This window comes from Centroberyx affinis, unplaced genomic scaffold (assembly GCF_046629955.1).
Source record: "Centroberyx affinis isolate AG114_WGS23_722 - 3 ecotype Tasmania unplaced genomic scaffold, CSIRO-AGI_Caff_v1 ptg007316l_1, whole genome shotgun sequence".
Lineage (NCBI taxonomy): Eukaryota > Metazoa > Chordata > Actinopteri > Beryciformes > Berycidae > Centroberyx > Centroberyx affinis.
The window spans coordinates 1-22,289 of NW_027283693.1; the positions used below are offsets into that span (position 1 = coordinate 1).

General features: G+C 44.1%; 1 protein-coding gene across 1 annotated transcript; it reads right to left on the reverse strand.

The window, feature by feature from the left end:
* Nucleotides 1-173: 173 nt before the first annotated feature.
* LOC139639454 (glutamate receptor ionotropic, NMDA 3A-like) lies at nt 174-21,510 on the reverse strand (the record flags this gene model as incomplete). The annotated part of the gene is given in 8 exon segments (XM_071513551.1): nt 174-195; nt 197-290; nt 6,557-6,702; nt 9,290-10,382; nt 18,855-19,534; nt 19,724-19,825; nt 20,020-20,106; nt 21,382-21,510. Coding segments are annotated over 8 exon segments (2,353 nt in total), but the record flags the coding sequence as incomplete, so codon positions are not given.
* Between the last annotated feature and the right edge of the window lie 779 nt (nt 21,511-22,289).

Here is a 22,289-nt window from a genome sequence, read left to right on the forward strand (position 1 = left end):
CTCACACACTCACACACACACACACACACACACACACACACACTCACGCACTCACGCACACACACACACACACACACACACACACTCACACACACACACACACACACACACACACACACACACACACACACACACACACACACACACACACACACTCACACACTCAGCCTCACCCTCGATGGCGAAGGGTTTTCCCCACAGTCGCCAGCTTGCAGTCGGCGTCGATGGAAACTTCGTAGTCCAGCAGAGCTTTGTCCATGATGAAGGCATCGAGCTGAGGAGGATCTGTCCTTCAACACACAGCAGCAGGGTTACAGACAGACTACTGACAACTCACAGCTACTGACAACTACTGACAGCAACTGACAACTGGCAACAACTCACAACTACTGACAGCAACTGACAGATACTGACACACTGACGCCTGTTTAAATTCTGACCTCAGTGTCTTCTGTCCTGCTTCATGGTATTTTTCTCAACATTTTCAAACGTACATGTTCACATGTTTACATGTTCACATGTTCACATGTAAACATGTGAACATGTGAACATGTGAACATGTGAACATGTGAACATTACATGTACACATGTGAACATGTAAACATGTTTACATGTAAACATGTACACATGTTCACATGTGAACATGTAAACATGTGAACATGTACGTTTGAAAATGTTGAGACAGGAGAAAGTGGAGTGGATGTCTGTCAGTTGAAAACACAAGTTGGCCGAGAGAAACCCAGGAGACCAAACACTTTACTGGATGTAAAGTATCAGACTGTTTCCCAAATTACACACAAACACAGACGTGTTGAAAATGACACGCCTTTTTTTTATGAGTGTATCTGAATGTTAGTTTCCAAGGTTATTTAAATGTTGAGTTTCATGAAACCTGCTAAACTGCACTGAAACTCTGATATGTTTATTTACTTATTTAATGTCACTTTATTGGTCAGGCCTCATTACAGAAAAAAATCCTAAGTGTTTGTCCTATCCTATCTTAAATCTCATGATCATACCTTATCTTATCTTTAATGTCTCAACTTCACTTAGGAAATCATTCCTCTCTTTCTTCAATGTCTAATAGTCATATTTAACCGTTATATAATGGAATATTTTGAATTTAAGAAAGGTACTGTCCTGTTAGGATTCCTAAATTAGGATTTTCTTAAATTAGGACACTTCTGTAATAACTAAAATTTGAAGACCGGCTCAAAATCCTAAACGCAGTTAGGAAAGCTTGTTCTGGAAAGGCAAAAACCTCAAATATCTGAACTGGATTTTATAGTGAGGAAGTTTCTGTAATGAGCAGCAGATGGAGAATAAAATGGAAACTGAGAGCGTTTTTCTGCCTGCATGTGAAACTTTAACCAAACGTGTTTCATCTCCACTGAGGGAAACTGGGTCTCGAGCTAATCTCCGACAAACCGGACTGACCGAGAGACGGCCGGGACTCCATCACCATGGCAACAAAAAATCTCATCTCAATCCCTCATCCAACTTTAAGGATGCTCTCAGCCTCATTTCAGATTCCCTGAGTGGCCCTCATCAGCGTGATTACTCTTCGTTTCAGACGGGGGGGGGGGGGGGGGGGCAGCCGTGCCTCATGGGAAATTGTCCGGAAGGTTCAGGCCGTTCAGCCTTTAATGGCCTGTCGCATCAAACAAAGAGAGAATACATCCGCACTCCGCCGAGCCGACGGCGAAAATGAAAAAAAAAAAAAAAAAGGCCCAATTTAGTCGGCATGCTTCCTTAGCCAACCCTGACCTTGGCTTGACTGCTGAACCAGAGAGGATTATGGGTCAGGACGGCTGTCCGGGACGTCGGGCAGCAGATTAAATCCTGCACTTCAGTCTGCTGGGGTTCAAACCGACTCTTCTCTTCACAAACATTCCACACAGAAACACATTCAGCTCCGGCTGAAGACTCGTCTCACGCTCGTTTCCCCTCATAAAGATCAACTAATTACTTTCTGCCGGGTTTTTGTTTAACAGACAGACAATAGGAAACTGAGCTTGGCATTAAAACAGTTTCCTGTGGGTCTTAAGAACATTTAAAACTACAGGGAAAAAAACTGTGAGAAACTAATTACTGAGTCTTTGTGAGAGCAGAGAACACGTGACGAGGTTCTGAAACGTGAGCGGATACACACCGACCGGGTTCAGCTCTGTGCCTCGGTACCTGGAGAAAGACTCTGACTTTATCTCTGCTTCCCTTCCTCTTTTCATGTGTTTCTGAAGCCGCTCTCTGCATGACAGACTCACTGAGGCCCACAACAAACACTTCTCCCAAAGGACGAGAGACAAAGACAGACTGCATCCCGAACCCTGTCTCTCTCTCTCTCTCTCTCTCTCTCTCTCTCTCTCTCTCTCTCTCTCTCTCTCTCTCTCTCTCTCTCTCTCTCTCTCTCTCTCTCTTGACAGAGTGAAAAATAAAAATTCTCCTCTCTGTTCAAAGTGTTTTATCTGTTGCTGCAGAGGCCACTGGCCAAAAACAGCTTTAAGATTCATTCACCTGCTGGTTACAAATGGCTGCATATCATCTCAGCAGATAAGTGGAGGCAACTACAAAACAGATTCACCTACATTTTTAAAGTCTGCTTTTAATAAGAGAATTCAGTTTGAGGTGTTGTGCTGATTCGGTATCTGGGTCGTGTGGCTCTGTATGAAACTCTGCTCAACTGCTTTATTATTTCAACAGTCTGCAGCCTGGTCAGACCGTCCTGATCACATGACCTCACATTCTGTTTCGCTCCACGGATCAGTCTGGACTTCTAGCCGCCCACATCGATTTCAGTGGGCGGGACTACAGGCCTTGACTGACAGTTCAGCCAATCAGCGTAACAAAACATCGGAAGAACGGCGAAAACGTTTTTTCCGTTGAGAAACTTCGCTGGTTCATACTCCGGTTCTTGTTTAGTTGTTATTGAGTCTATGTGGCTGTTTACTCTGCTAACGTTAACGTTACCGCTCGTCGCTTCGGGAGACGCCGTTACTGTTTTACGATACGATACAAAATACTTTATTAATCCCCAGGGGGGAAACTGAGTGCCACCAACACACAGGACAGACAGCAGGTGGGACAGCAGGAAAAGGCTTGTATCTCAAGGCTGAACAAAATAAGGGGAGAGCACAACACCATCACACCATAATAATATGACTGTACTAGTATATGTTAGTGGTTATATAAGACATCAACATATTCATGGACACCAACATTACCACACTCCTCAGTACCAACACCATCCTGGTCATCAACAGCAGTGACAGTCAGCGATAACGTTCGTTAAAAAAACTTCCTGGATCTCTGTGAAGCAGCTGGGCAGAACACACCTGTCTCTGAAACATCTCTTCAGTTCGCTAAAAACATCGTACGGCGGACAGTATTTCACGTCATCGACTACGACGCAGTCCCTGATTGGCCCGCTTACTTTGTAACTTCAGGAAATCGATGTGGGCGACTAGCAGTCCAGACTGAGCGAAACAGAACGTGAGGTCAGGTGATCAGGAGGTCTGACCAGGTATAGAAGCTTTCAGGTGATGTAACCCTCCTCTGGCGGCCATGTTGGAGGTCCTCAGCTCTGAGAACAGCTGATTGTGTTTCTGACTTGTTAACACATCTGATTAGCCCACTAGCTAACATATCTAGTAGCAGCTAGCGTTAGCACGTTCACATTAACATCAGTATCTTTGCTGGCTATTTAGCTAACAGTTTACATTACGTTACATTACGTTACATTACGTTACATTACGTTACATTACGTTACATTACGTTACGTTACATTACGTTACATTACGTTACATTACGTTACATTACGTTACATTACGTTACATTACGTTACGTTACATTATGTGACCCTAACCCTAACCCTTTTGTGCAAAGTGACTTACAATAGTTCATTTTGTCAACAGTAGTGCAACCAGCTGTGCATCACAGTCTTCATCAGCTAAGACTTTTAATAGGAATAAGTAGCATTCGTTAAGATGTATTTATTCATTTATTTATTTTTTTAAGTTTAAGAAAGGTAAGAAGATAGATTAGTTCAAGAGAGTCCAGGTGTAACGTGAAGAGATTTGTCTTTAGTCTCTGCTGAAAGACGAGCCGTGATTCAGACAGAAGGAGGCGGAGCTTATTCCACCACTGTGGAGCCAGGGAGGAGAAGAGTCACGACCGGGAGGAGAGACTTCTGAGCCACGGAGAGATGGAGGGGCGAGGAGGAGCGGAGGGAGGGAGGAGGGGAGGGAGGCGACCTGTGAGGGGGGAGGAGCAGAGGGAGGGAGGGAGGAGGGGAGGGGGGGAGGAGGGGAGGGAGGCGACCTGTGAGGGGGGAGGAGCAGAGGGAGGGAGGGAGGAGGGGAGGGGGGGAGGAGGGGAGGGAGGCGACCTGTGAGGGGGGAGGAGCAGAGGGAGGGAGGGAGGAGGGGAGGGGGGGAGGGAGGGAGGGAGGCGACCTGCGAGGGGGGAGGAGCAGAGGGAGGGAGGGAGGAGGGGAGGGGGGGAGGGAGGGAGGGAGGCGACCTGCGAGGGGGGGGGCTGAGTGTCGTCAGCACAGCAGTGACTGAAGCCATGAGAGGAGATCACATGACCGAGGGATTTAGTATAGAGAGAGAACAGCATGGGACCCAGGACTGAGCCCAGAGGGACACCGGTGCTAAGAGAGCAGGGTCTGGACAGAGACCCTCTCCATGAGACCTGGTGAGAGGGTGAGACAGACAGGATGAGACCTGGTGAGAGGGTGAGACAGACAGGATGAGACCTGGTGAGAGGGTGAGACAGACAGGAGGAGACTCTCCATGAGACCTGGTGAGAGGGTAAGACAGACAGGATGAGACTCTCCATGAGACCTGGTGAGAGGGTGAGACAGACAGGAGGAGACTCTCCATGAGACCTGGTGAGAGGGTGAGACAGACAGGATGAGACTCTCCATGAGACCTGGTGAGAGGGTGAGACAGACAGGATGAGACTCTCCATGAGACCTGGTGAGAGGGTGAGACAGACAGGATGAGACCTGGTGAGAGGGTGAGACAGACAGGAGGAGACTCTCCATGAGACCTGGTGAGAGGGTGAGACAGACAGGATGAGACCTGGTGAGAGGGTGAGACAGACAGGAGGAGACCAGGAGTCTGCAGATCCAGTGATTCCCAGTTCAGAGGATGGAGAGAAGGATTTGGTGTCAGCTGTATCAGTTGACACCAAATCCACCAGTTTGTTCAGTTTAAAGGATCAGTCTGGTGTTTTTAATGCATTTCTTACTGTCAACAAATCCTATGAAAATAAAAAAATCAGCAATGAATTAGTTTTTCCAACAAGTCTGGTCCATGTATCTGGTCCCAGTGCAGCCATGTCCCAGCAGCCATAGAACTCCACTGTATTAAAAACATTAAAACCGTCACAGAGCCATGCTGCTGCTCTGCAGCATATTTCATCATCACCATGCACCGGGCCGGACCACTTTTCCCTCAAACGACTTAATAAGCCGACTGGAAACACGTTTTCCATCTCAGGAAAGTAGTTCCGTAGCACAGAAAATAGTCCCCCGGCGGAATGAAGAATTTGTTCCCATTTGAATTTGATTTGGTAAAAACTACAATAATAATAATAATAATAATAATAATACATTATATTTGTTGAGCGCTTTTCTAGATACTCAAAGACGCTTTACAGACAGATAACAATGAATAAAACAGAATAACAACAGTCTGACTTTTCATGGTAACAGTTAGAGATTTTTATGTGGGAAGTCAGAAAGTAACGGGAGGAGAGCAAACAGTGTTGATTTTGTTACTTTCATAGGATTTGTTGACGATAAGAAATGTATTTAAAACACCGGCCGTACCCTAACTGAGCTGACTCTTCTCAAGCTACAGCTCAGAGTTTTGGAGTAGAGCCTCGGGCTAAAGACAAGACAGTTTACTGGAGATGCATGATCAAGTTTTTAGGAGCCGATTCCAATGACTGATCTCTTAACAGTGTGAATGGGCGATCATCCATCTGACTTTGTATTAACGGCTCATCATGTACAGCAAGCATGCCTGGGCGGTTGACAGGCTGATCACCGATGATCTATTTAGAACTTTATCGGCTGATCGGCTTTATAACCGGTGGCCGATCGGTTAGGCTTTAGGGTTTTGGTGCCTCCCTACAGTTTACTGCGTCACGGAAACAAATCTCCTCACCGAACTATTCACTTTTTCTTCTTTTCCAGCCGCTCTCTGTTTCTAGCTGGTTGGTAGAGGTTTAGATTTTATTAACTAACAGACAATTCTACGATGTTCCTCCATGATGAAGCCAGCTGGCTGGAGCAGATTGGTGATGAAACCGAAAGCCTCTATGCAACGTCTCAGAGCGATAATCGACTTCTTATATGCATCAACAATTTAAAGAGCCAGATGGACAAAAAGAGGCGGAGCCATGGATGACACGAACGTGTTCTACTGACATGTGACATCATCAACGACAGCGGTGCATTTGGACGTTTTGTGAAGACTCAGAGTTCTGACATCAGACTCAGAGTTCTGACATCAGACTCCAGACTGCAGATGAACTGTTGTCTTACTTGAGGGTGGCGACGCCCTCCGGCGTGGTCGGCTCGTTGAAGCGCCTCATGTACTCGTGCATCTCTGGAAAACTCTTCTTCATGTAATCCTCTGCGCTGCTTTCCCTGACCGTCCCGAAGCGGAACCCCCGGGAGGGGTGGTGCAGCTGCAGACAAGACGTCAAACACCAACGAAGAAAAAGAGAGGGGAAAAGGAGGGAGAAAAATGAGGAGAGGTGGACACATACACTCTTTTTTTAAATATTATTTTTAGGGGATTTCTGCCTTTATTTGATAGTAGAAAGAGACAAAATAGATTCGGCCGTCGCAGTAACATGGCGGACGCACCGCATGTAAATACTCTTAACAAAAAGGGTACTATGAAAGGTACTACATAGTACCAGAAAATGGTTCTGGTACTACATAGTACCAGAAAATGGTTCTTTGGGCTTGCAGCATAGCAGAACCATTTCACGGTGCTACAAAGAACCCTTTTAGAAAGGTTCTCTATAGCATTTTGATCTACCAGATTTTTATTTTAACCAGTCAGAGGGTTCACTGGCCCTCATTTATGAAACGAACGTACGACAGAAAACTGGGCGTTCGCTCATTTCCACGCAAAGCTCGGCGTTTATCAGTTTGGACGAGAGGAGCTACGATCAAATCTCACGTCAAGTCTCAACTCCTGCAGCAGGTTTTCCAGTCAGCTGGACTGACCTGCTGAGTCGGAGAATTGTCATTAGACCATATATTCTGACTGGCATCTAAGCATATGCAGCCACATATTCATCACTTAAAAATATGTAGCCTGTGGCAAATATTCTATTTTGTAAAGGCCTACATCGACTATGTGTCATACAGCCTATCCCTAACATAAATAGGTATTTTCAAATTGTTTGCAATTAACGGGGTTAACAGTTTTCTGGTGTAAGATTAATTTCTCTTTCATTTTGAGAACCTCAGCTGGAGTTCGGTTGTCGACGGCAACGCTGTTGACCTCAGCAGTGATTTCTTTCCAAGCTGCATTTTTCCGTCTTCCTTTGATGTCTCTTTCCAGACCAAACAGAACTAACTGGTTCAGTTGGACTTCAGACGTTAGAGTTTCTATTTGGAGGTCGGAGAAGTTTCTCTTCTTGGACGTATTACGCCTCTCCATGTGGTAAACCGAGAATGTTTAGGGGCGTGATATTTAAATGAGGATTGTTTTCAGCCTCCACATTTATCAACGCCCGATCATTCTTAGCTGTGATCAGAGAGATAAGAACGTTTCATGAGTCACAGCTGAACCCTGTGAGATCATTTCTGCACTCGGATCTGTGCTGGTTTCTACGCTAGATTGATAAATGAGGGCCAGTGAGTCTTTATGGTTCTATCATCAAAGTTTGGTCTGCAATCACTTTTCCTTTCCTACACATACAAACAAAGTGTGTGTGTGTGTGTGTGTGTGTGTGTGTGTGTGTGTGTATGTGCACTGAGGGTATGCATGGATGATGATGAGTATAGGTGACATTTGTGTGAGTTAGGTTGAGTACAGTTCACTCTAACAGTATTATCTCACAAACAGTTGCAGCAATTATGGATTCTGATGGTAAAAAGGTGTAAAAAGTATAACGGAGCATTACAGATTCCTGTGCTAACTTGTATGAATTGAAGCAGCCACACAACTCTGAGCTCCTTGCTGAAGATTTCTTCTCCTCACACTCCCTGAGGTCACAGATGAGCGCAGATTATCTCTTAATGCCCCTGTAACAAGAGAGGAGGCACTGACAGAAGTAAAATCGATGCAGTCTGGGAAGGTGCCAGGGCCGGACGGCTTCAGCTGTGAATTCTACAAAGAATTTCAGTATATTCTCTTAGACCTTTTATTAGCCATCCTGAATCACTCATTTGAATCAGGCTTTTTATCACCAACACTTAGGGAAGCCAATATCTCTCTCATCCCAAAGAAATGTCCTGATAAATGAGCGTCCGACCGGCCTGTTGCGCTTCCAAATTCAGACCAAAAGCTGCTCTCTGAAACACTCACATTACAGTTGGAGAAAGAGTTTCCCTTTACTGTTAAGGAGGATCAAACTGGTTTTATCAGGGGCGAAGTTTGTGTGACTATGTGGAGGTTTTGAATATCACTGATATGAAAGATCATGAAGAGTTTCTGGTGCTTTCTGCTGATGTTGAGAAGGCATCTGATCGTGTCGAATTTTTTTACGCCCTGAAGAACTTGGTCTAATGGTCTGCTATGTGGACTGGGTCAGGCTTCTCTATAATAATCCAGCGGCTGCAGTGTTAAAACATGATCTTAGGTCTAATAATTTTCCACTTCAGCATGGGAACCGGCAGGGGAACCTTCTCAGTCCCTTGATCTTTGTTATTGTGTTGGATCCGCTGGCTCAGGCGATACAGCAAGATCACTTTGTAGTGATGCTTCATTTAAAAACTCGGTCTTGGTGTTTCAATGGGCAAGGGCACCCACCCCCCCTTTTCATGTCCAGTTTTACTGTAACATTTTTTTTTCAATTGTCACAGGAATATTATAAGGGCACTAAGGCCCTGACCTTTGAACTCCTTATTTTTGGTTGCTTATAATTTGTGGTGATCTGGGAATTGAAGCTTATTGTACTGTTGACCTTGTGGAGTCTCTCTGGAAAGGCTAAATGCCTAGAATGTAAAACGGTGAGAGTATCGTAGGCACATCTGGATCTGAAAAGAACATGCATCGATCCCCGAACCCAGGTTTGAATTGTTTCCACGTCTCACCTTGGCGTCGTGGATTCCTGTAACCTCCTCGAAGGTCTTCTCTCCCACCATGACAGCGGCCAGGTTGGCGGTGTAGCTGGACAGCACCAGCAGGCAGAAGATCGCCCACAGGTTCATCAGGAACCGACCCGTCCAGCACTTCGGCGTCTTGGACGAGACGGTTCGTCCAAACAGGATGGCGTAGCACAGGTTGAGCGCCGAGGAGTAAGAGAACACCTTCACCCGGTTTCGTCCGTGAGGCGTCATGCCGAACGGACTCTTCCATTCGTAGAGCGTGAGGAAGAGGGCGGTGATGTGCAGCGCCACGAAGATACCCACCCACATGGACCAGTGGAGGGGCCACATGAAGGCACCGATGGGCGCCGCCGTGTCCTTACTGCGCACCAGGATGCCCAGACTGGTGGAGAAGAAGGGCGAGGTGAAGTCGATCACCCGGCTTCGCGCTGAGTTTATACTGAAGGAGGTGACGGCCATGTCGGCTATTCCGTTGAGCAGATCCCCTACCAGCCCGGTCCAGCGGCCTCCTTTCCACGCTCCGTACTTTCCGTCTCCAACGATATAAAGGTCAAACTCGAACCTCAGATCCTCGGCGAGCTTCTCCAGCAGGTCGATGCAGTATCCGTAGCAACACTTTCCGTACTCCGCGGGGAGCAGGCTGCTGTTGCCGCCCGCCACTTCCTGGAAGTAGCGCTCCAGAGTTTCTGAGCTGTTGGTTCCTGCGTCCAGGCAGTACTGACCGGCCGGGCAGTTCCCCTCGTCGTCCACGTCCCGCGTGAACACGAAGGGATGTTCCACCAGGGTCACGACCCGAACCCGGCTGCCCGCCACCGGCATGCCCGCCCTCCACCGCCCCCCGGTCCTCCCGCCCGGTCCCTCGGTCCTCAGGCGGCGCCCGGTTCCCCGCCAAACCCCCTGGTCCTCCACGTCCAGCCGGCCTCCTTCCCAGCTGCCCACGGTCACCCAGGTGGGCTGGCCCAGCGCGTCGCGCCGCAGGCTCCAGATGTGGAAGCGCTGGGAGGTGAGAACGTGGGAAAGGTTCTGGTGGACTCGGACCGGACCGGTCAGTCCAGAGAAGGACGTGTTGGACAGGAACCTGCGGACCAGAAGACAGCAGCTTAGATCTCATGGTGACAGTTTTAGTTTTAAATCACTTCTTCAAACATCATTTTATAGACTCATTGTTATGTGATTGATTTGTTCTGTTATTTTACATTATTTTTGCCCTCTATTATCCTTTTATCTTGTGATGCCTTTTTGTTTGGTGTTTGATTTTAATTGTTAAGCACTTTGCGAACCCTGTTGTTAAAAAGTGCTATAGAAAAAAGTTTATCGTTATAATTATTAACATTATTATATCAACTCTAATTACATCTGAACAGAAACAGATTACTGTGATCGTCACCAGTCATCACACCCGGCATCTTGCCCACGCTGTAATATGAAACAGATACTCATAATTCATTCGGCTTACTCAGTTTGTTCCTTCAGTCTTAATTTGACCTTTCTAAATTTCTTTTCATGATGCCTTTGTAGTATTTCTTTGTGTTGCCGCTCTCTTATCTCCATCCTCCTCACAGTTAATCTCCACAGCTCTCACACATTCCCAGGCTTCTGTCTGTATGCAGTGAGCCGCTGCAGGAGACTCTGAGGCTCTGTCTGAAATATTATGGCAGGTTGGACACAGCTGAACAGCTGATGAAGGATTTAGGTGCTACGTTACATTTATTCACAGAAAATAGATCAAATAAACACATGCAAAATTAAATGACACACCGACTGATGAAGACAGATAAAAACCCCAGAAGACTGAATATCTCACCTTAATAAAAATGGTAGTGAATAAGAAAGAAAGGAATAAATTATAAATAAAAACAGAAACCTCACTGCAAGTGGACCTGAGCGATCCTGACAGCAGATGGAGAGGAGGAGGAGGACGAAGGACAGGACTCTCTTCCACATCAGAGACTCTTCCTCACTCTCCTCAAAATCCCTTAAAACACCTTTTTAAAACTGCTTTTAATTTCTAACTCTCTTTCGGCCCCCTGGTCTTTTAATAATAATAATAATAATAACAATAATAATAATAATAATAAGTTTAATTTTCTTGTCCTTCTCCCTATTTGAAATGTTCTATTCTCTGCCTCACTCACTGATACTGTCTGTTATGTGTTTTGTGTATCTCCTTTACTATTTAAAGCGTCTTTGAGTACTTAGAAAAGCACTATACAAATAAAATGTATTATTATTTATGATATTAGAATTAATTAAAGTTTGCAGAGGCTGCAGGGTCTGAATCCACAACCACTGCAATAATAGTAACACTTCCAACAATAATAATACAGTATGTATTTGATGTGTTTAGCGGTTTCTAGTGAGATAACTGAGATGTTGAACACAAAGTTGAACGAGCAAAATGAAACGCTCAGGTTAACATCTGTGGTATCTTGGTAATAAACAACTAATGATATGATTAACCTAATTAAGGCATGTAAATGCTTTAATCTGATTATTTTAATCAGAATAAGGTCATAATCAGTGTAACATACAAACATTACAACATGACAGTCAACATGTGTTGAAATACAGCCAACACTGAAGATAATACTGTGCATCTGTAAATAAAGTAATCTGTAAATAAAGTAATCTGTAAATAAAGTAATCTGTAAATAAAGTAATCTGTAATTAAGGTAATCTGTAATTAAGGTAATCTGTAAAAATATGACTTTTTCCAACATTTTTATCTGATATGGAGATGAATGTCTGATGGAGTAAAACAACCAAATAAATCCATAGTAACAAATAAAGCAATATTATAATAATATAATAGGATAACAGATTATTTCTCCCAGGGACTGATAAGTAATATCAAATCTGAACTGGATTCCTGATCTGAACTGGATTCCTGTCAGTCAGTCATGGAGGCGGGGCTTCAGAGTCCAGTCTCCTGTCAGTCAGTCAGAGTCCAGCTGGACGAGGAACAGAATTTAACGACATGACAGTCTGATCATTTTTGATCTGAAACTGATCAGTTTGTTAAATAAATTAAAATAACACACATGTTGCACATCATGTAAACATGTGGTAAATTCACATATTTGCTTTCTTCATGTTCTTCATTTTTCTAATTTGTTATACAGTATATGTTATTACATTATATATTTTAATACCTTTGCATCTAATTTAATTTTTTTGTATAATTTTAAATCGCACACAATTCTTAATTGATTGTTTTTGTTTGTCTCATTATGTCCTGCTGCACATGCTGCTATTCATACTTTTTGTATATTTTTATTTAACACGTTCTATTTGTCTTTACTGTCCCCTTATGATTTGCTGCTGCATCCACCCAGTTTCCCCACGGGAATCAATACATTTTAATGTAATCTAATCTAATTTGAAATGTGAGGTGCAGATAAAAACAGGCAGTAGAGTCTGACCTGCGGGGTTTGGAGGACGAGCCGGCCGAACGGTTTCTTATTAGAGGAAAACTGTTCCAGTCCAGCTGACTGACACTGACAAGGACGACTGACTGTCTGCAGCAGAGACAGACAGACCGTAAAGAAACAAACTGCTGCTGATGCTGGGAGAGCAACAACACTCTGTTACTGACACTCACTGTATGGAGACTGCACTGACCTGAATTTACCTGAATTTACCTGAAATTAACCTGAAATTAACCTGAAATTAACCTGAAATAACCTGAATTAACCTGAAATTAACCTGAAATTAACCTGAAGTTAACCTGAAATTAACCTGAATTTACCTGAATTAACCTGAAATTAACCTGAAATTAACCTGAAGTTAACCTGAAATTAACCTGAATTTACCTGAATTTACCTGAAATTAACCTGAAATTAACCTGAAATTAACCTGAATTAACCTGAAATTAACCTGAAATTAACCTGAAATTAACCTGAATTAACCTGAAATTAACCTGAAATTAACCTGAAATTAACCTGAATTAACCTGAAATTAACCTGAAATTAACCTGAAATTAACCTGAAGTTAACCTGAAATTAACCTGAATTTACCTGAATTAACCTGAAATTAACCTGAATTAACCTGAAATTAACCTGAAATTAACCTGAAATTAACCTGAATTAACCTGAAATTAACCTGAAATTAACCTGAATTTACCTGAAATTAACCTGAAATTAACCTGAAATTAACCTGAATTAACCTGAAATTAACCTGAATTTACCTGAAATTAACCTGAAATTAACTTGAATTAACCTGAAATTAACCTGAATTAACCTGAAATTAACCTGAAATTAACCTGAAATTAACCTGAATTAACCTGATATTAACCTGAATTAACCTGAAATTAACCTGAAATTAACCTGAAATTAACCTGAAATTAGCCCGAATTAACCTGAATTAACCCGAATTAACCTGAAATTAAGCTGAAATTAACCTGAAATTAACCAATAACCAAATTAACCTGAAATTAACCAATAACCACATTAACCTGAAATTAACCTGAAATTAACCTGAATTAACCTGAATTAACCCGCATTAACCTGAAATTAACCTGAAATTAACCAATAACCACATTAACCTGAAATTAACCTGAATTAACCTGAAATTAACCAATAACCACATTAACCTGAAATTAACCAATAACCACATTAACCTGAAATTAACCTGAATTAACCTGAAATTAACCAATAACCACATTAACCTGAAATTAACCACATTAACCTGAAATTAACCTGAATTTACCTTTAACCTGAATTTACCTGAAATTAACCTGAAATTAACCTGAATTAACCTGAAAATTAACCTGAATTAAACCTGAAAATTAACCTGAAAATTAAACCTGAATTAACCTGATATTAACCTGAATTAACCTGAAATTAACCTGAAAATAACCTGAAATTAACCTGCAATTAGCCCGAATTAACCTGAATTAACCCGAATTAACCTGAAAATTAACCTGAAAATTAACCTGAAATTAACCAATAACCAAATTAACCTGAAATTAACCAATAACCACATTAACCTGAAATTAACCTGAAATTAACCTGAATTAACCCGCATTAACCTGAAATTAACCTGAAATTAACCAATAACCACATTAACCTGAAATTAACCACATTAACCTGAAATTAACCTGAATTAACCTGAAATTAACCTGAAATTAACCAATAACCACATTAACCTGAAATTAACCTGAAATTAACCAATAACCACATTAACCTGAAATTAACCTGAAATTAACCAATAAACCACATTAACCTGAAAATTAAACCACATTAACCTGAAAATTAACCAATAACCACATTAACCTGAAATTAACCTGAAATTAAACCAATAACCCACATTAACCTGAAAATTAACCACATTAACCTGAAATTAACCTGAATTCACACACGTCCTGCTGGTCAGACTGGATCAGATCACCTGATCATCCAAACTCACATTAACAACAAAGTCTCCAATCCACATCTAGCAGCTACAGACACAGAAATAAACCACCAGGCAGTTCTGATGGAAACATACTGGTAACCAGCATCATACTGGTCTGAATGGATTGGCAGGATACTGGTGGAGACGAGAGTTTACTATCAGTTTGAAAGGACTGAATACACACTCTCTCTCTCTCTCTCTCTCTCTCTCTCTCACACACACACACACACACACACACACACACTCTCCGTCAGTCTACGCAGGACTCTTCCACTTTTACTGAGAATTCAGATTTCACCACTTGACTTGAAGCTCATTGCGGCGGCTCACACTCTGAGCAGTACAGTGAAGCTGAGCGAGTCACATGGTGCCAACAAACAAAACAAAAGGAAAATAAACAAAAGGAAAATAAACAGACAAACTTTTTTCATCAAAGAATCAACTGCTGCTAGTGTTGCTGCTAGCAATATCCCCACTGCCTCCAAGCTCAGTGAAGCTAACGCTCGCTCCGGATGCTGAGCGCTAACTGACGCTCATAGCCGAGGGCGAGGAAATATTACAAATACTGACACTATGATGAAGATGAGGAGGAGGAGCAGCATCACAACATGGTGAGAGACACTGCGAGAATCACTGTTTTCTAAGTCAGGACAGATCAGCCCCAACCTGAAGCTAATGTATAGAAAGGATGTAATAAGTGACATGTTTTCTGTTTCTGGTCCTAGTGAGTCTGGACCAGCTGTAGTTTGTAAAAACTCTGCAGACTGAAGCAGGTGAAAGGAGAGTTAGTCTACATGAAGGAGATAGAAGCATGCATAGCACTTTCCAGGTTCTTCCACATTAAAATTATATAATTATTGTAAGTCTTCTAAGTTGGAGGAATCAACTGCACAACTGACTTAACATGCTTGTCCAGACTGAGGCTGCTGTCAAAAATGATACCAAGACTTTTACAATCTGTGGTAACATTAACAGACCAAGATGTCTCACGATTTGGCAATTTATAGAGTCAGGACTTATAAGAACGACTTCAACTGACAAAAGTTTCCAGACTTCCAGGTTTGAAGGCAGTCAGTCAGTCTGTCAATCTGCTTTAAGTCAGTGGGATGGATGGATAAATACAGCCGAGTGTCATCTGCATAGAAGGAAAAAACAGGCTCCAGCTGCAGCATATCCATGGAGGAAAGGACTGGTCCTAGACCAGACCCCGGGGAACCCCAGGAGACATCTCTGCACACAATGACCTGGCATCACCAATGCTTACACTAAAACTCCTATCTCATAGATAAGAATAAAACCAGAAATGCCAACCCGGCGTTTAAGACGATCAAGGAGAAAAAAAGATCAACCGTATCAAATGCAGCACTCCGGTCTGAAAGAGCTAACAGCAGATTCATGATTCCATCAGCGGCCTCAGTGCTGCGATGCGTCACAGGAACACAGAACACACATGAAGTCACTTCTGTCATGTGGTTTTTCTACAGAGAAGCAGAAGTGTGGATCCCACAGTAAATTAGCAGCAGTGAGCTCTCAGCCTGGTGAAGGGTCACTTCATGGCAGATTCACCCCAACAGGCTGAACATAATGAAGCCCAGCAGCCGTTAATAATACAGACGGCAGGTTGGCACGGTGAACTTGGTCAGGGAAAAAGAACGACAAAGACAAAAGTCAGAAAAGCTCATTTTGCTCTAACGCTCTGCCAGCCTCCTGTCTCCGCCCCAACCCACCGGCAGCACAGACATTAAATTGAAAGGTTATGGGGATTGTAAATATTTAAAATGTGTTATTGTTTCAGCCCCTTCCTAAAGGACGTTACTGCTCCGTATGGAGCAAGCTGGTAGAAATCTGGGCGGTAATGACTGGCTAATATAATAATAAATATTTCATCTTTCTCCCACAAAGATCAGCTAAATAGTACTAATCATTTTTAACAAGAGGAAACCTGCTCTGGCCAGCAGTAAGGAAGTCTGTAACTGTTGAAACACACTGGCTCTGTCTGCACTGTGGTTTATTACTAATAATAAAATATGACTTTTCACTTTGAAATTCACTCATTCAAGGTTTTGTGTTTGGAGTTACTAGATAAAAAGCTCCAAAGCTTCTTCACATTCAGAGTCGACCTCACTGCTAAGTCATCCGATCAGAATGATTAATTGATAAATATTATCAGGTTCAGATTGTTAATTATCATGTTCAGAGACGATTTATCAACAGAATGAGATTTCAGACAAGACTTCAGGCTCAGGAACCAGAGATCTCTTCTTCTGAAACACTGAAACGTGATGAGCGGGTTCAATTCCCTGGAGCAAGGCACTACCCTGCCAGGACCAGAGGTTTGCTCTGACTGGGTTGCCAGTTCCTGCTCTGGCTGGGTTGCCAGTTCCTGCTCTGTGCTTCCAGCAGCTGTAACTCATCAGAATGGAACATTTCAGCAGAAAACACTGCTGCCATCTGTTTGACGGCCAATAAAAGGCCGTAACTTGAACATCATCCTCAGATAATGAAACCGAGTTCAGTGCCATAATGTTTTCATTCCAAATGTTTCTCTGCAGTTAAAAGCCGAGACGCTGCAGCAGCCGGAGGCGGAGCTGCAGCCGGAGGCTCCGCCCACCGGTCCTGCACGCTGAAACCAAGATGTGCTGCAACACGCCGGTCTGGAACAGCCGGTCTGGAACAGCCGGTCTGGAACAGCTGCAGACGGGTTCAGTATGGGTGAGTATGAGATGGGACTGGCTGCAATAAGGAAGATTTTTGGTTGAAACCACAGATCTTGTCCCATAATGTGGAGCAGTGATGGACAATCCACCAGAGAGGAACCGAACCGAACCGGACCGAACTGAACTGAACTGAGCTGAACCAGCTGCTGTAGTGTTTGAGAGTTTGAATGGAAACCTGCAGACTCTCAGATCTGTTATTGTTGTTGTTTTTGCAGTGTCTCTCTGCCTCTTGTTGTTTTGTTGTTTTCTTGGAGGTTTTCAGCCTGTGGATCTGATTCCTGTTGTGATTCAGCTCAGTTCATGTTGTGGTTTGTGATGCAGGCTGCGGGTCAGGTGGCTGCTGCACGATGAACAGAAAGCACAGAGCCGGAGCATCAGTCTGAACTGAGCTGTGGGCTGTGTGATAACACCCCCCCCCTCCACCCCCCCACCCCCCCCTTCACCCCCGGGACTCAGCTAAGAGGAACTCATGAATAAAGCTTAAACCCCGACATGTTTATATTCCAGCTGTGTGAGAGAGAAAACACAAAGAAGCAGAGAGAGATTTGTAATTGTGAATACGTATGTGTGTGTGTGTGTGTGTTTGTGTGTGTGGGTGTGTGTTTGTGTGTGTGTTTGTGTTGTGTGTGTGTGTGTGTGTGTGTGTGTTTGTGTGTGTGGGTGTGTGTTTGTGTGTGTGGGTGTGTTTGTGTGTGTGTGTGTTTGTGTGTGTGGGTGTGTGTGTGTGTGTTTGTGTGTGTGTGTGTGTGTGTTTGTGTGTGTGTGTGTTTGTGTGTGTGTGTTTGTGTGTGTGTGTGTTTGTGTGTGTGTGTGTGTGTGTGTGTTTGTGTGTGTGGGTGTGTGTGTGTGTGAATGAGAGAGAGGGCAGGATAGACTGTTTATCTGTCAGGAGAGATTAATGTATATTTCCAACATGTTCGTCTGTCAACGTCAGAGAGAAATATCCTGTATGATGTATGTATGTGTGTGTGTGTGTGTGTGTGTGTGTGTGTGTGTGTGTGTGTGTGTGTGTGTGTGTGTGTGTGTGTGTAAACTAACAGTAGGCAGTGTATCTCAGTGGGTAGAACAGGGTTGCGGGTTCGATTCCCACACTGCCCCTGGACAGGCCAGCCGGCAGCAGTCAGATGTTAAACTGAAGCAGAAACTGCTCAAATATTAAAATGTTTCTTCAGTCAATATTTGGATAGAAAGCAGAGTGTGAACTTCAGGTTCGATCAGAGAATCTGAAAGACTAATCATCTAAAATGACGTTTGCTCGGCCAATCGGGTCGTGTGTTTAAACAGCAGTACACAGTCCCAAGATGCATCGTGCCTCCGGATAATAAAACATGTATGAATTCACATGTAAGGACAGCAGAACATACTGAGGCAAAGAAAAAGATGGAAAATATGAGAAAATGTACAACATGGAGGCGGTCAGGCGGTCTGTGAGGTTTTACCTGGCCAGGTACTGTCCTGACGACGGCACCTCGTGTTTGTTGGGCTTGTCGTAGCAGTTCACCATGTTCTGGATCAGCGCCAGGTCCGGCCTCACCACCGTCGCCGTGGCGACCGCACGGGCCACCAGCTGCAGGGCGTCCCGGATGTAGAAGTCCAGCGGTTTGCGTTCCACCTCGCCGTACGCCAGCAGGCCCAGCGGCAGGCCGATGGAGTGCAGGGCGTCGGGGCTCAGAGGATGTCCCAGAATCCAGTGCACCGTGGGCAGCGTGAGGCCGAGGTCCTGGGCGCTACGCAGGACCGCCGCCGCGCACTGCGGGTCGGCGCCGAACAGCAGGACGGACGCCGGCGGCGGCCGGTTCTGCCGGAAGTGCCGGGACAGGAAGTCGTGGATCTGGGTGTCGTCGTGCGCCGACCGGGTGAGGTCGAGCGGGGCCCGCAGGCGCCAGGCGTCCTCGTCCCACGAGGCTCCGCCCCCGGCCCCCCCCCCGCCCCCGCCCCCGGCCCCCCCCCCGCCCCCGCCCCCGCCGTCCAGCAGGCGCAGCAGGCCCCGCGCCTCCTCCCAGCCGCGGCACAGCACCGCCATGCCGGACCGCCAGCCAGACCGCCGCAGCACCGACAGCAGCAGCTCCGACAGACCGGAGGCAGGAAGACCTGTCGACATCTGGAGGTGGAAACGGTTCTGCAGGAGAGGAGGAGAACACTGCTTAGAACCACACTGCTTAGAACCACACTGACTAGAACCACACTGACTAGAACCACACTGCTTAGAACCACACTGACTAGAACCACACTGACTAGAACCACACTGCTTAGAACCACACTGCTTAGAACCACACTGACTAGAACCACACTGACTAGAACCACTGACTAGAACCACACTGACTAGAACCACACTGACTAGAACCACACTGAGTAGAACCACACTGCTTAGAACCACACTGAGTAGAACCACACTGACTAGAACCACTGACTAGAACCACACTGAGTAGAACCACACTGAGTAGAACCACACTGCTTAGAACCACACTGAGTAGAACGAACCACACTGAGTAGAACCACACTGACTAGAACCACACTGCTTAGAACCACACTGACTAGAACCACTGACTAGAACCACACTGACTAGAACCACTGACTAGAACCACACTGACTAGAACCACTGACTAGAACCACACTGACTAGAACCACACTGACTAGAACCACACTGAGTAGAACCACACTGAGTAGAACCACTGAGTAGAACCACACTGACTAGAACCACACTGAGTAGAACCACACTGACTAGAACCACACTGACTAGAACCACACTGAGTAGAACCACTGAGTAGAACCACACTGACTAGAACCACTGACTAGAACCACACTGACTAGAACCACACTGAGTAGAACCACACTGCTTAGAACCACACTGACTAGAACCACACTGACTAGAACCACTGACTAGAACCACTGACTAGAACCACACTGACTAGAACCACACTGAGTAGAACCACACTGACTAGAACCAGCTTAGAACCCACTGACTAGAACCACACTGACTAGAACCACTGACTAGAACCACACTGACTAGAACCACTGACTAGAACCACACTGACTAGAACCACACTGACTAGAACACACTGACTAGAACCACACTGACTAGAATCACTGACTAGAACCACTGACTAGAACCACACTGACTAGAACCACACTGACTAGAACCACACTGACTAGAATCACTGACTAGAACCACACTGACCAGAACCACACTGACTAGAACCACTGACTAGAACCACACTGACTAGAACCACACTGACTAGAACCACACTGACTAGAATCACTGACTAGAACCACACTGACCAGAACCACACTGACTAGAACCACTGACTAGAACCACACTGACCAGAACCACACTGACTAGAACTGGAACGGATCAGCTGACGGATCCAAGTCCAGAGGCAGAGACACGAAGCTCCTGATGCGTTATGAATCTCATTAGCAGAAATACTTTGATTGATAGGAATCTTCATATCGAATCGACTTCATTGATCGACTTATAAACCAGATGGCGTTCCTGCTAATGAACTTGTCAGTAAAGACAAACTGAATGAATATTGGAGTCACAGCAGCTATGACTCAGTTTAATAACGTTATTAAAGTCATACAGTCCTAATTAGTTCTCACTGTGAATATTGTGAATATTGATTCCTCAGAGAAACTGGAGCTCAGTGTCTAAAGTTTAGAGCTTTATAAATGTTTTATAAATGTTTTATCTTAACCAGCAGCTTCAGGCTGGACATCATTTGTTTATTATTTTTCATGAAACAAAATACCAAAAACAACATGATAAACAACATCTTCCCATTCACAGGGAGACAGTCAGGAAAAGAGGAAAAAAGAAGAAAGTTAGTTATTTAAAAGAAAGATACCAAACATCAAGGGATTTAACCAACATACATAAATAATACGCTCTTTTTTTTTTTTTAATCAACCCACATTGCGTTTTCAGAGTAAATCGACCAACTAGTTCCCCAAACATGTTAAAACTGCCAGTCTGTGATCTGGCTCCTTGTTTTGTGTTTCTGTAAGACTGTTGGTCATCATGATGTCACATGTCTCTATAAGACTGTTGGTCATCATGATGTCACATGTCTCTATAAGGCTGTTGGTCATCATGATGTCACATGTCTATATAAGGCTGTTGGTCATCATGATGTCACATGTCTCTATAAGGCTGTTGGTCATCATGATGTCACATGTCTATATAAGGCTGTTGGTCATCATGATGTCACATGTTCTATATAAGGCTGTTGGTCATCATGATGTCACATGTCTATATAAGGCTGTTGGTTGGTCATCATGATGTCACATGTCTCTATAAGGCTGTTGGTCATCATGATGTCACATGTCTATATAAGGCTGTTTTGGTCATCATGATGTCACATGTCTATATAAGGCTGTTGGTCATCATGATGTCACATGTCTATATAAGGCTGTTGGTCATCATGATGTCACATGTCTATATAAGACTGTTGGTCATCATGATGTCACATGTCTCTATAAGGCTGTTGGTCATCATGATGTCACATGTCTATATAAGGCTGTTGGTCATCATGATGTCACATGTCTCTATAAGGCTGTTGGTCATCATGATGTCACATGTCTCTATAAGCTGTTGGTCATCATGATGTCACATGTCTATATAAGGCTGTTGGTCATCATGATGTCACATGTCTATATAAGGCTGTTGGTTGGTCATCATGATGTCACATGTCTATATAAGGCTGTTGGTCATCATGATGTCACATGTCTATATAAGGCTGTTGGTCATCATGATGTCACATGTCTCTGTAAGGCTGTTGGTCATCATGATGTCACATGTCTATATAAGGCTGTTGGTCATCATGATGTCACATGTCTATATAAGGCTGTTGGTTGGTCATCATGATGTCACA